Here is a 16172-nt window from a genome sequence, read left to right as displayed (position 1 = left end):
TAATATAATTATTTAAAAAAACTTATCATATAAGCTTGACCATATAACCTTTTTTAATCCCTTGATGATAGCTTTTCTTATTTATGCTTTAATATTACTTATATGAAATCAAAATTTGTTGTTATAAATTTTTCATTACATTATATGAAATTTTTTTATTATATAAAACATTATACTGCAATCTTACAGTAGTAATCACAGTAATGTAATGTGTACAATATGTGTATAGCATAATATAAAAAAAATCATACATATTTTATTAGATGACAAAACCAAACTTCTTATATTACTATTACTAATATTTGATCGTCAAGGGATTAATCATAAAAAAACGTGAACCACCACCCAAGAAGGAACCACAGAGAAACGTACCAGGACAATTCTTGGTTATGATACAATTGTTTCCGAGGAGAAGGACATCTTGCAATTGCATACTGCGCCTGGCAACACCTAGGAGAAGATGTTCACCCGCGTGTGCCCTTAGGAGTGCTACCTGATCATCAAGGGTTAATTCGCTGAAAGCAGGTATGTACTTGGCCCATTCGACCAGGATAAGAAGCTGCTGCTTCATACTATCGCAAACATCGTTTATGTTGGCGATTTGTTTTGTGCTCAGGTCTATATCGCTGTTCGGACTGCCTAGCTGTTTAAACATAATCTCGAATTACTCATTATGTGATTTATGTATATTGAATGGAATAATATTGAAATATATTTTGTAGGTTTATTAATTAAATAAATTATTTCTAGTTAAGAGAATATATGGAGATTGTAGGTATTAAAATATAATAATTTATTACTCTCAATGTATAACGGTTCTACATCTCAATTGGTGAGAAATTTAAATAATTTCAACTTTAATACTGCGAAGATCATAAGCTATCGCTGAAGAAAAAGAGTAACCGGACGTTTATCTACCTTGATATTTGCATTAAGCAGATCGATATTCTAATGTTGAAATTACTACATTAAATTTGTTTCATCAAAACCAAGAAGCAAAAGAATAAATAAAGCTTAAATTTCACACAAACCGACCTCGAGAGCAGCACCAACTTGTCTACTAAGCATTTCCGCCTGAAGAAGAGAAACAACAGAAAGTCCACTTCCGTTGTTGCTTTGTTCTTCATAGCTTGGCCTTCTACAACTTATCCGATCTCTTTCATTTTGTACGGCTGAAACAAAATAAGAAAATAGAAAGTTCATTTCACTCCAGTGATGACTTATAATATACATAATTGACTCATTCTTACAAACCCTTTTGTATACTGGTATATTTTCTTTGAGTCATTAATTAACTGCTTGAGAAGCCTAATGTTTCTTGCAATTTCTTTTCTTTTTATTTTATCACGTATACTTCTTTTTTTGTCATATTATAAATAAAAAAAAATATTTTTTGACAGATGAAATTATTGCAAATATTAGGAAAAAGCATTATTAATTTGTTTTGGAACTTTTGCAACGTCATTTATTATATATATATAAATTAGATTATAGCTTCAAGTTATTTTTGCTACTCATGATTCGATTTAAAGTTAATCTTAAAAAAAATTATTTGTTAAGTAAAGAATTTGAATAGTTTCATCAGTGGTAATATTAGCTTCCATATTCAAGTTTATTATTCCACAAAATTGGAAACTATGAATTTTTAATTAATGATTCAAGGTAAGTTTTCAGTCTCCTAAAAAGGCTATAAAACGGTTAGGTGGCTATTATAATTTTTCACAAATAATATTAAAGTCGTATAAAATCTTACTAATAACTTACAAATAATAGTAACTTTTTCCTAATTAAGTATATCGCTTGCTATAATTTATTTTATTAATAATATAATTGCCCATTTTTACTTTTAATGATCATATGGAAAGAGACGCGGAATATTTATTAAAATGATGTTAGAATTTTTGCGCATACCTTCTTTTTTCATGCCAGCCTTGAAACATTTCCTTAATCTGCAATACCTACATTGATTCCTCTTGTCCTTATCTACTACACAATTTCTACTAAATCTGCAACAAAAAAAGTATTACATTTTCAATAATTTATAAATTTTATTATATAGCAACTATACCGTATAATATATGGAGAAATAAGAAAATAGTTTGAAAAAAGAATTCACTAATCTAAGGATTATATGAGACACAGAATTAAGTATTTAATGAATTCATGAATTAATTATTCATTGTTAAAGTTGACGTATTCTTTAACAGATGTGAAAAATGAGAATTAATTATAATAAAGAAATAATTTGCCACGTGTTCCATTTTGAAATATTAAAGATTACAAATAAGAATTAACTTTTCGTAATAATCTTACATAGTATAATTTACCAATAATAAATCTATCAAGTAATATTCATTAATATCTCGAATATATGTATGTCATAATCAGTTATTATATAATCTTACTTCACATTCATCATATTTTACAATATGAGTAATTTCGAAATTTATAACTAACTTTAACGAACTTATATAATATTTTGGTTTGTATCTATTTCATAACTTTAAAGCTAATTATCATACAACCTTATTTGATGCTAAACATATTTACTACAATCAATAATTTGAAAAATATGCAATTTGTAACAGAGTGAAGTATTACATCAATATATCATTGATATTAGCATTTATCATTATAAGCGAAAATGTGTAGTTGATAATATGAGCAATTTTTATCGAATATTACATAAAAACATTGTAAGAACATTTATCAAAAACTGCTAATATTAAAATTATCAAACAATTTTTAATTTCTCATTAGCCTGATTTTTGATAACTCAAGTGCAAGTCATCTAAGTTCCAAAATTCCAAATATACTTCCAACTAATTGTTAAAAATACATTTCCCATTAAATCTATACCTTAACTGATATTTAAAAATTAAATTGTTAAAATCATTTTTAGATGTTATTAACATCTTAATTTAAAAAATTATTTCGTTAACTTGTTAATTCGTTATATTATACGTATTTAAGAATAAAAAATAATTTGCTTAAAAAAGTTAGAATAAAAACCTTAATTTATATATAACATAAATGAAATTCCAAGAATGATACCGATTTTATTTGCTGACTAACAAATTTTCATTATTAGGTCATTCGAAAATGTTATCAATTATCACGAAAATTCATTAGTCATAGATATTTCTCAAATGGAAGATACAGCTTTTAAAAATAAGCGAAAATATTTGAGTTCTAAACATAGACAGGATTTCTAAACAGATAAGTTTGGAGAGTTTTACAAGTGCAATATTTCAAATATTTCATAAAAGTGTAATAAATCGCTCATTTTTCTATAAAGCGAGGTCCTCCGTTGTGTCTTACGACATAAGTATTTTATGTCTAAAATTATTGGAATTATAATTAATGCTCGATTAATTGAATTTCTGCTGATTGAATTCACTTATCTAAATGTGAGCTCCTCTTATATGAAGGAAAAATAATAGGCAGTGAGGGGAAATATGGTATGCTTCTATTACATGAACTTTAACTATACGTATCAACTCCAACAAACACACCGTTTGTCTGTCAACAAGTTCAAATAAATGAAGTTGTACTGTAGTTCTAGGCCTCCAAAAATTTATTCCGGCCTTGGATCAAGATCTAATTTTAAAGGAAAGGAGAAGATTTTCACCAACCTGCAGGTGTAAAGATGGTTCTTTCTGACTGATCGCCGGAAAAAACCCTTGCATCCGTCGCAAGAAGCAGCGCCATAGTGCTTGCCAGTTGCGCGATCACCGCAGATCGCGCAGTGCTGCGAAAGCACGCCACCTACCCCCGATCCTGGCAAACTGAGGACCGATCCTCCAGCTGCGCCCGCCCCCATGCTTAGATCGGCATCTGTAACATGACGAATTTTCATTTATTATTTTATTTGTAGATAAGTGAAACTTAACAAAAAATTGGTGATCATTTCACCGTATTCAAAAATTTAGAAAAGATACTATACATATTCTGATAGTCACTAACTCCTTTTTCCTAGCACACGGCACAGATGGCTGTGAATATGGTTCCTCATTAATTTAACGAATCCATTAGGAAGAAAATGAAACATTTTACTTTCGAAATTTGTTCCGAAAAATTTTATTAACGTGATAGTAACGAAAGGAATTATCCACACTGGATAAAATTACACGTTTATTTGTAATACGTAAATGTACCTGTTTATATACACATCAATCATTGTAAATATATATCATATCTTCACTCCCTAACTATCCAAATAATCCTCCAGCTGTTTATCATTTTCTATTTGCTGTGTTAGTGCTTCGTATCTCTTCGACAAGTCATTTATCATAGCTAACTGTGTTTCAACTTTCTACTCAAGTATTTCTAGCCAAATACAACTATTTAAGCTATGTTAAAATAAAATTCCAAGGAACTAAAAATATGTATTTGTTACGAATATAATCGATGTGTTTGTTAGAAAAAATTCAAATTAAGCCGTTAGATTATAATAAATTTTCCTTTCGCCTAAAATCACAAGCGAAACAATTCCACTGTAGACCTAGTTCAAACCAGACAGCTAATTGCAAGCTACGAACAATAAATGATCCACTTTCAAGCAGACTTATGAATAGATAGCTCCTATCGTAGCTGTACAGATTGCTATGTACTTTACTCATTTGTCTAGAAATATCTTCCCAGAAAATACGAATTGGACATAATTTTACATATATAGTGAAATTGAATCTATATAAAAACCAAAATTAAAATAGAAATATAAATATATCTTATCGATGGCCTTTTCCAAATTTCTTTATCAAATTAGTGATAATCTGGAATCAAATTCTGATGTCACATCACTTTAAATATCCTGCCGACCAACAAACTTGACATCAATTTTATGTTTTATTTATTTTATTATGTTTAAATCAATATTTATTTATTTATGTCATCATATCATTATTTATTTATGTTTAAATCAGTTCAATAAAGATTTTCCTGAATATCGATTCAAGTAATATGAAAAAAAAAATAACTTCAACAGTACAAATATAATGTAGCAAACGGATAATATTTCCTAGATAGGATAAAACCAAAATCTTGTTCCGAGAACGAGGATCATTTCTTTATCGATATGAGACATACATACATATAAATGCCGATATTTAGTGATAAAGAGCGTCGGATACGTCGATTTCTGTTCTAGCACGTTTTCTTTACGAATCTTCTGTTAACAATAAACCTACTGATAAGTCGCGTTCTTTATCAATCACGAATACTGATGTACATGTGTTCATGAGTTAGATACATTGTTGCCTTCCTGGGGAAATTTTCAAGGAAATAATTTGAACTTTATAAATAGATCTGCATGATTTTCAGGAATAACTTCTTCTTACAAATACAATTCCCAGCAATTTCAAATCTCTCAATGTTCAACTTTTCAACTTGACGCTCATGCGACGATACTGAGGGAATTCTGAGCTTCGTGACAATTATTTTTTTTTATCTTAACTATGTTATTTAGTTTTATCATAACTATGAAATATTTATACTTTTCATAATTTTAGGTGTTACGATATCGAATTTTGCAATTAAACATTTTCAAGAAAATTCATGAAAACAATATTAAAAATCCAAAGAACTTGTTAGCTTGAACATTGAATTCTTTAAATCTTTGATTCCTAAATTTTCTACTGTTGAATTAAAAATACAAGTTCTTCGACAATCAAAGAAGATAAACGAAGAAAGCGGCGACTAGAAAGAAAAAGTTCGAAACTGTTCTCTTTATTGTTCCAACTGGTCAGAGTGTATCAATGATCATTCGGAACAGGACCAGACGTTCAAATATTTATCCATCTTGTTTTCGTGTTATTTTTAAGATTGTTCGCGATAGTCGTTAAGGAATCGTACTAATACCGCCGTAAAAATAGGTGAGGCATCAGTGTTGGGATAACAAGCGGCTTAAGAGGGATAACATTCGAATAATACGAAAGAAGGAGCCAGAAGTGTTAGCACTTGCTGAAACAGGAGTCAAGAATTTGACTACTGTATTAACATTGAATAATTTCGGTACGAGATGTATAGGTGCATGTAGTGAAATAAAGCGAACAACAAAGTAAGATTATATTGTTTAAAAAATAAATATTTGTCCGAAAAGTAAAGTAATTAAGCCAATAATCTCGAAGTAAACAAGGAAAGTTGCAACATAGCTAATTGCGGAAAGTTAAATATTATCTGAAATTAAAAAGATTATTTTTTTGTCTATTCAAATTTAATCATGACTCTACAAAAAAGGTATCAATATGATTAAATATCTATATATATATTATTTATTATACAACAATAATTAAATAATCATCATTTACATTCCTTTTAAATAAATAAAATTATATAAAATATTGTTTGTTATTTTATTTTCATAAATAAAGCATTGAATTTTTATTTCATTGCGATGGAGGGACGTGAAGCTATTGCACACAAATTATAGTTTTATTTTCACGCGGTAAAAACATCGAGTTAGGTCATCACGGGGTTAAGTATGCAAAATACTTAAGGTCCTTGAGATAATATTTGAATATTCCTGATAAACTATTGCAAAAAGACTTCCAGCTCGCTATGAAATACCGATAACGTTAAATCTTCAAGTATCTATTACCATTATAATTGAATCTAATTACTAATTTTATTATGATGTTCTTCCCAATTATACAATTTCGCTTAGTATGCGCTTATTGATTCAGCATTAGTAATTCCTGTATTATTATGATCTTTAATAATTTACTTTAATTATAAGTTTATTAAATTACTATAAAATAAATTGTGTCAAATACTTTTAATTCGTGATTATAAGTAATATTAATATCTGCAATACAATTTTAATTTATTTCAATTTTATATTATTAACGCAATTGACAAAAAATGTTTGCTAGTAGGTTTTACAAGTATTTCTGTATTTATATCATCGTTCTTACCATTTATATTTATATCTACATGTTTTATTACAGTCATAAACCATATATACCATTTATAATTTTTAGAACTCTCACTTTTGACATTTTAAGTGATGAATTTAGGGATCTTACAAAATAAACATTTTGTAATATCTCTAATCCGAGAATTATCTTCATCTATCAAACATCGACCATATTGTCAACAGAGTTCAGTCAACAGAAAGAATATCTTGACGAAGAGAAACGAGACCGTCGGAAAAGTATTTCATTATAAGACAAGATATAGGAAAAAGAATGAATACTGATTGCAGTGGAAAATGATGTAGGAATAAAAATTAATTAACCGTATGTGATAAATTATTTCAAGGACCGTTCACTGTTTTTTCTTCTGCATATATTCTTTTTATAATACCTGCAATGTCTCGTGCGCATAAGATATAAACGAGTTCTGCATTATCGGTCCTAGCAAGCTTTTTTCTTCATTTTTCTGACCCAGTGACATCTCACGTTCTTATCTTGCAGATTTTCCACGCTTTCTGGCCGTGATAGATAAAGGATTCTTTTGAATAATAAAACAGCGGACAGATGCTATCTAACGCATGCAACTAGACGATGAATAGTTTAATACGTTTAACAAGAAATATTCCAGAAGATCAACAGATTGTTTAACACTTACTATCGAATAAAAATTCCTTTTTAAATTGTTTTATGGCCAATGTTAATATCATTCGATGATGCTATTCAAATGTTAAGGTTTATTTTAATGTTTATAAGAAATATTTTATGTACTTTTCTGTAAAATTGCATATACAAAAATGATGTTATATACGCATATGAAGGCATATTTTGTTGCATGGATAATATATAGGTTATATTTTTAGCAATTAAAAATTTGGAGATATTTTTCATATGGAATTTTGTTTATATGAAAAGATCATTCTAAATGCATTTTAAATGCTGAAATTCTCGAGATATGAATAAGGGAAGCGGATAAATATCACCGAAATTCGAATTATTTTTTTGAAAATAAACCTATGGAATAATGCTCGACCTTGGTAATGAAAAGGAAATCATCAGCCATTCATATCACTCGTCCAAACCTTCAATTCAATATTCAACAATTATTTAATTTTGTTAATATCCAACACGAATAATAATTATAATTAATGATATTTCGTATCATTCAAATATATCATTTATAATATATAATAAAGTCAGCAATGTGTGGCATAAATTTGATTTTTAAACTTTGTATTACACAAACTTATCATGTGTTATGTTTTATTAGTTTCTTAAAAAATTCTTTGCAAGCATTCATTGACATGCATATGCATAATTCCTTAGGTTATCGATGTTTAGTCTTTTATATTCAAATTTTTATTTTCATTATAAAAATAATTTATATATGCCTTTAATGATGCAAGCATAAATGAAAGTATAATGAATCATTCAAACACATATCGTTTCAAACGAAATGCAAGTATAAAATTTCTGTTCAATAAGTTTAAAATATTTAAGATTAAAAAAGCAAATTTTTATGCAACTAATATTATTGCGTAAAGAATATTATTGTTTTTACAAGTAATAATCAAATTGAAACTATTTGCTATATATTAATTAATAATGTGAAAGGAACGGTCTTAAATGGTTGACATTCTTTATTTACTGACGTTTCATTAAAAGATGTTCAATATATATACATACAAGTTCACGTTCCCGGTATTTAGGAAGTGCCAATGAATCAATAGTAAAGATGGAATGGAAGAAAGAAAGTTGATAAATTACATTAAAAGCGTTTACTTGAAATTCATAATAAATTCAAATTATTATCACACGCGTATGGTCAAGTATACCAAGAAATAGAAAATCTGTATATAAAATGATGAAAACGTCGATTTGACGTTGACGTGGTTTCTGAGAAGCAGAATAGTTATTAAAATCAGGTAGCTTACGAAACGATTTATGTACTTCATAAATAATACAAATTTAAAATTCCTTAAATCGCAAGCCATGTTCAGCAAACATTATTTAGTAAATATATCAAATTAAGGCTACAACTGAAATTTAAATGAATAAGAAATAAATATTTTCTCAGCGTTAGTTTTTAAGTTAGGAAATATTTTGAATAATCCATTATATGATAGAAATTTTAATTAGAATTATACATTATCTTATCTGCAGTTGATCCAAATATTTTAAAACACCCGGTATAGATGGTCTGTTCTTTCACATCAGTTTACTTCCTGTATATAAAGAAAATGTTTTCATCATAAATATGCGACAGAGTATAACTATATCGATAATACATCGATGCTGTGATTATGTGAAATATAATATATCGATTCTATTTCGCATCGCATACCAAAGTGAACGAGACCTGCCTTAACTCGAGCCAAAGTCTAGTTCCTGACCCTATTCACTGGTATCTTTCGACGATTGTGTCTCTGATTATACGTCTCGATACTCTTCCAGCCAGTACAAATTTCATTCTAAACGTATACAACATATCTGCAATTAATAATCTGATGACTCAAAGTATCAAAAGAGAGATGGAAATAATTTTTAATTTAAAAGGAATTCATTGTCATTGTTATTAATTTAATTTGTATTTATTATAGTATTAATTATTGTTAAATGAAATTTTAAAATATCTATTACCAAAGCTTTGGTTCATTTAATTATCTCTGAATTTATATTCTTTTCTAAACTAATCGAGCACAAATAAACATCTTAGATCATCCAGTATAATGATTTCTACTTCCTTCATTATCTTACTATTAATATGAACATCACACAGAATATCAGTAACAAACATATACACACATGTATCACCAAAAAAGGAAACAACACATATAACGAGATCGAAACACGCGTTAAGCAATTAATTGGTACAATGAAATTGTCCTAACCTCAAACTAGTCTGATCATTTTTCAGTGAAAATAAATTAAATGGGTAAACGAAATGAATTTTAAGAGAACAAGAAAAGAGGATGACAAAAGGTGATAGTGTTTAAAAAAGTTCTTGCTTTCTTATAAACACGCATCCGCTAACTCTAGACTATTTTGCTGACACGCGATGACAAGCAGAACTTGCAGAACTGACCCTCATGACGTAATCATCGCGATTTACTATATGTATAGCAGCTTGTTCTACCTCCTCTCTGAATCTTCTCCACAATGCTTGTATGTAACCATTCTATTTCATTCGATTGATGTATATGTATGTGCATATATGTAATATTCCAAATTTTTATTTATAAAACTATATTTGTATAATAATAATTTGTATAAAAAACTAAAGTTAGAAATAAAAGTAAATGAAGAATGAAGCTTGTGAAATGCTTTAACAAAGAAAATAGTGAGTTTAAATAGATATAAATATAATTTAAAAATACATACAAATTAAATTTTTGAGTTTGCAATTAATATAAATATAAAAGATTTAAATAAAAAATTTGGTCTTCCAATATAAATAATTCAGCAGAAATAATATAAGATATATAATAGCTAACATAAGCCAGTATAAATATACGATTTTGGAGAGTTTCCAATTTGTTCTAAAATTAATGGCTGTTTTCTGACTGCAATTAACGATCGTGAGAATGACTGAACAATTTGGCAATAGCTCTTTCCAAACTTACTGCAAACTTTCACTTTGCTCACAGTTATTGATAAGTTCCAAGATTTCCTGTAGGAGGATTGGAAGAAACACGTGGGTTAATGGTGATATGTTTGAAATGTATATGAAGTGTTTCAAGGTTATAGAAGCTCTACAATTATGTACATAGTAGGAAGAAGAATGAAGAATCAAACAAGATATGAACTTCTTTAGATGTCGTATTTTGTATGTAACATTATGTAATTACGAGAAATAAAAACTGACATTTAGTAAATCAGGAATATGTTGTAAAACCTTGTAATTTTATGGTCAATAATAAATTATCGTTTCTCTTTTCCTTTTGTATACTCGTAGAATCCTCATATTTGTCTGTATGTTTCAGAATATTAATGGAGAATGTATTAATATTAATTTCGCTTTATGCTTAACCTTGCAGTAAACTCCAGTCATTAATCCTCGAGCTCGTGATAATCACTTGAGAGAGTATAATATATATTCTATACATTTTTTACCATAGTATGTTGTACTACGTTACTTGTTATATCATATAAATGAAATAAATTAATGATCATTATCTTAATGCTTTAAATACTTTAATACTTCAACATACCAATATTATTCCAATACCTCAATAACTAAACGACTACGCAATTGTCGATTTTCTAACTTCCCGTGGAAATAACCCTTCATAACAATCACAATGTACATTTCCCAAACACTTGTACAGAAAAATACCGCAGAATTATATGAGAATTCGGAAATTAGTTTCCAATCTTTTTACGGATGTTCCGCCACTGTAAGAGAGCCGCAACATGTCATGCAAATGATGCACACGTGAGCATAAAGAGAGTGGCGAGCGAATAAGTAAAGTGTCGCTAGAGCAAAAACACCTGTCAGCTAGTAATCCCCCTTTTTGTCTCTGTTCCTCCAGTAGGGAATTATTGAGTAACACCTTGATACCGTGCAAGCAAACCAGCCATTTTGTAACACCACATTCAATACCACAAAAAAAAACTAGAATGACTGAGTGCTGACCGGACCTTGATCTCGCGGACAAGATACTGGCGTCTCATCTACTTTTTCGTTCCTGGCGACTCGAATCTAATTTCCCGGCTGATTGTAAAAGTCACTGGCTACTTGATCGGGTAGTGTCATGGTGAGAAAAAAGAATGTTTTTGTTTCGTGAAACCTTTGACACTTTTAGTGGAAACTTCGGCACTTGTTTTTAGGTTATGTTGCAAGAATTTAATGTCATAGTGAAATAGGAAGAGATAAGAATGTTTTTGTTTTATGAATCGTTTAGATTCTATCTTTAAGCGTTGTTCGAAGAATTTCATATTACGATTGAATATTAAGAGACGAGTAATCAAATGAAAATATTCTTTACTTAAGGATAATTTCGGCTAATGTAAAAATTGTTAGAGATGACTCATGATTTTTGACAACATAATTGTAGTCTGTGTAGCGTACTTATATGAATGTTCTTTAAGATATTTTCTCTTTTCCTAAAAAAGAAAGCTGCTAAACACCTTTCTTAACGTTATATTATAACATAACCTCAAGTAAGGTAATTTTCATCAGAATACTGAATAATTCAATAATGAAATCAATTATAACAGAATAGTATACAGAACAATAGAAGAAAATAATAATAAAAGAATCAAATCGATAATTAAATAATTCATAATGAATTATTGACCTTCTCAATACACTGACCTTACTGTTATTTTGAATAATTCAAGAATGTAATTTTTTCGAGTACCTGAATAATTATCAAGAAACTGAATAATTAATTAGATTAGATTTAAATGGCGTACACGTGTCTACATGTTAACTACGTATCATTTCATAATTTGAGGATCACGTAAATCCACTTCAGAAATATTTACACATATGCGACACTAGACAAATTTTACGTAACTCCAATGTGAGCCTATATAACTGCTAAAATTAATGGCGAAAGAATGAAGAAAGAGTTGATTGAGCGCAATCAACACAAAGAATAAACCAACAGATACCGGATTTATTTCGATCTAACTTTGCTGAGATCTTTGAACTTTTATGTCTATATTTCATCCTCATTTCAACAAAAAAAAAAGATTTTAAAAAGTATTTTATAGATTTTTAGATTTTAAGAAAGACACGAATTTCAGAAATTTCAAAAATGAAAGCATATAATTAATTTGACATTGTGAATTGGAATAACTCTATCATTTTTCCAAGGATGATTGCAAGGGAATTTTACTCGGAGATTTCTTAAGCCACTGTCTATATTTAACACTGATTTTTTTATTTGAACAGTTGGAATAATAAATGAACAATAAACAGTAAAACAAACATCAAATGAACTTACTGTTGCAATTGTAGGAATATTTTGTATATTGAAAGATATTTAAATAATTTAAATATTCAAACATTCAAAAAATTGTACAGTAGTAAAATAGATAATTTATTCAGTCTTAAGGTTAAAGAAGAATATTCTTATGTAGTTTGTTTGTGAAGTTTTTGCTGATTCGTCATGATTGAACATACATACTTGCATAAAACGCAATACTTCGGCATGGACTGTCTAACACCAAACTCAAACACGAATCCGTAAACATCAATTTCAATGTAAATTCTCCTTAATGTATATGTGCTTCGATCTGTGCCTTTTGTCATGCAAGAATTTCATTTAGTATTACCATCAAACAATTGCAGAACAATTTTTTCAACAATACGTCCTGTCAATAAAAGATGGCATCAATGCTATTTATAATTAATTCGTACAATTTCTATTCATTTCCTCTCTGTTTTGATGTATAATGAGCAGATAAAAATTTTCGATCCTTTGATTCACTGATTTGATCCACTGATCTAATCATTCGGCAACCATTATTAAATGTCCAGCAAGAATGTCATACTTAACCAAGATGTCCAAGAATAAACACGTTTCTAGCGTGCAAATAATTACTTAGGGCCACGGCCATGATTCTTGGAAAAATTGCAGCAGAAGTATTCGTGGCCTTCTAATCGAAATCTTCGCCAAAAAAAAAAAAAAGAAAAAACGAAAATCCATATAGTTCCCATTAAAATATTTTTTATGAATATCTTTTCTTTTCTTAATTAATGATGTGTAATATGTGGTACTTTACTTTATTTTAAAATAGAGTCGATTCAAACGTGGATGGCATTAATTATTAATGACATTTATAAATTATATAAAATTTAATATTAACTTTATAAGATTTGTATATCTAGCAAATGCGGATTCAATTATTTTCCATTTAAATAACAGTAATTATTTACAAAAATTAATTCTATATTTCTCGTTGGTAAATTATTTATTATTTACCATAGTTCTCTGAATACTAAATAATCTCTTTTCTCCTAAACAGTTTATCTGAAAATTTATTCCTCTTCTACAAGTTTATCTTGCTCACAGGAACAGAGATACCAATTAATCTGCCTGATATATACAGGGAGTAAAAAAATATGCAAGTTCATCATTCTTACAAATCTTATTCGATATATTAACGCTTATATATTTGTTATTCAACTTTGGCAACAAAGCATTATTTCCAATTCAAAAGGAAGAAAAGATAAGTTCTTAAGATTCTTCTTCAAATGCAAACATTCATGATGAACAAAAAGTGAAAATTATGCAACAATCAATGAAAATACGGATAAAAAGTCGAAGAAGAGTATAAGATGTGCAAATAAAAATTAGTTTTATAATGTTTTAATGTCAGGCATATACATGTTCGTTCAATGAATGTAAACCTGACGACGTCAACAGATAAATGTTTACTTTGATCCATACCAGAATTTCTATAATATGTGGCGTGTAATTCTTTTTCTTCCTTTTTTCAATATTTGTCACTGTACTTAATGTAGTATTAATGAGTATAATGACTGCGATTATAAGGAACAGCGTGACGCTATTGATATTTATAATGTACATATATCTTTATAGTATATATCTAGGAAAAGGTAATAAAGAATGGAGTTAACCTATAACCTGTAAAAGTAAAAAAGACGAAAGAAGATAAAAAGAAAATCGCGAAATTCTATATTCTACTTCAGTTAAAAAGAACTATTGTTGTGGAATTATGATTCCTTACAAAAATATCTGTTCCTAACCTATAACTCATTGTAAAGGAAGAGAACTCGTGGTGTAGTTCAAATTTTTCGAGGAATAATCTAATTATGAAAATCAACAGTAGCGATGTGATATAGGATATCGACGACAGAGAAATAGAGGGAGAAGAGGAGGAAAAAGAAAAGAAGAATGGCGTTTTTATTGGCAGCAAAAGAAATCTTAAGAGTAAAGAGATAAAAGACGTTGTCGACTGCGGTTCACGAACAAGAAACGTGGAAAGTTTTCCACGTTTGAAGGATGAAGCAGTTCTCATGTTTTTCTATTGATCTGCGATTAATTGTCCATTAAATGATCCCTTGTTAACGTTTGCTTGCATTATGCATCATATTATTCCTTATATCATATTAACTTATGTTAATCAATATTCAATGCTATATACCTTTAATGCGGTTATTTAACTTATTTTGTTGAAAATAATCACTTCGTTATTTGTTTACGTATTTGAATGTTATGTAAGGTACTGTGCATTTAATTATGTATAAAGATAGAAGAAGTAATATTTACTCTATTAAGGATATTCCAAGAACTTTAGAAAAGTATTTGTGATCTATATTAATCTGTGCAATATGTACTACCTTTCCTATTAGATCTATTATTCACATCCTATTTCACACTATCGCATATTCTGCCTCCATATCCAACATCCAATATCCACTATCCACTATCACATATGCAGTCCACAGCTCACATTTTCATCCCTCATTCCATGTACTTTATCTCACATCTTATACCCCCACACAGAATATTCCTGACTCATATTCTTCATCTTATCTCTCACATTCCATCTTTCAATTCCATATCTCGTACTTCACATTCCCTTTCTCATATTTCATATCACACATCCAGTATCTCTAGCCCACAATTCTCAAAATTCTCAACTTCCCGTAAACGAAATAAGCCATCCCACATAATGAAATGTGAGCTATAGATATAGGATAGTAGGTATTAGATTTTGGACATACGATATGGAGTATGTGAATAGCGCGGAAAGAGGGACGGAGGTCGTAGAGTCTAACGTGTAACTTTTAACTTAAGCTTGCACTTACCTTCTTAGGTATGGAAAATGAAGTATTGCTTGTGATATATATGGTATGATATAGAATGTGAGGTATGAGATATGGAATGTAGAAGATGGGATGGGATTCGCCGATTAGTTAAATGCGCGCGTACTTACTGAACACCCAAACTCGATCTTCTCGAAAACGTAGCTATAATATGATGCCATAAATTACCAATGAATAGATAAAAACTATAGATTAACAATAACAAAGACATAATTAATTTAACGAAATTATCCAACTAATAATTTTCGTTTACAAAGAAGCACATTAAATGTCGATCAATTTTCTTCTAAGACCAGAAGCGATTTACGATCGTTCGCGCGTTACATATTAACAACATGTGAATCGCATGAACGCGTACAAATCGCTGGAGTGTGCCTTTTTTTCTTATCTAGCAGAGAAACACGTGTCAGAATTGAAAACTGTTAATTGCATAATGAGACGGGAATCGCGAACTT

At 29.1% G+C, this 16172-nt stretch overlaps 1 protein-coding gene across 11 annotated transcripts in view; it reads right to left on the bottom strand.

Moving 5' to 3' along the window:
- LOC122576384 (hepatocyte nuclear factor 4-gamma) overlaps positions 1 to 16172 on the bottom strand; it is a 50096-nt gene that overhangs the window by 6275 nt on the left and 27649 nt on the right. For 7 of the 11 annotated variants that reach the window (XM_043746606.1, XM_043746609.1, XM_043746605.1 and 4 more), the window contains 4 exons: positions 3636 to 3837; positions 1912 to 2006; positions 1036 to 1172; positions 373 to 643 (listed from right to left, as the gene is read on the bottom strand). In XM_043746606.1, coding sequence (XP_043602541.1) covers positions 373 to 643; positions 1036 to 1172; positions 1912 to 2006; positions 3636 to 3837 — 705 coding nt within the window. Of the gene's footprint in view, positions 1 to 372; positions 644 to 1035; positions 1173 to 1911; positions 2007 to 3635; positions 3838 to 7305; positions 7430 to 9058; positions 9137 to 9274; positions 9383 to 16172 lie in introns of those variants that run through there. The other 4 variants (XM_043746615.1, XM_043746613.1, XM_043746612.1 and 1 more) reach the window with 3 other exon arrangements.

Source organism: Bombus pyrosoma, linkage group LG16 (assembly GCF_014825855.1).
Source record: "Bombus pyrosoma isolate SC7728 linkage group LG16, ASM1482585v1, whole genome shotgun sequence".
NCBI classification, from domain to species: Eukaryota; Metazoa; Arthropoda; class Insecta; order Hymenoptera; family Apidae; genus Bombus; species Bombus pyrosoma.
Note: the sequence above shows the minus strand (reverse complement) of the source record. Positions and strands in the feature narration are given on the sequence as shown.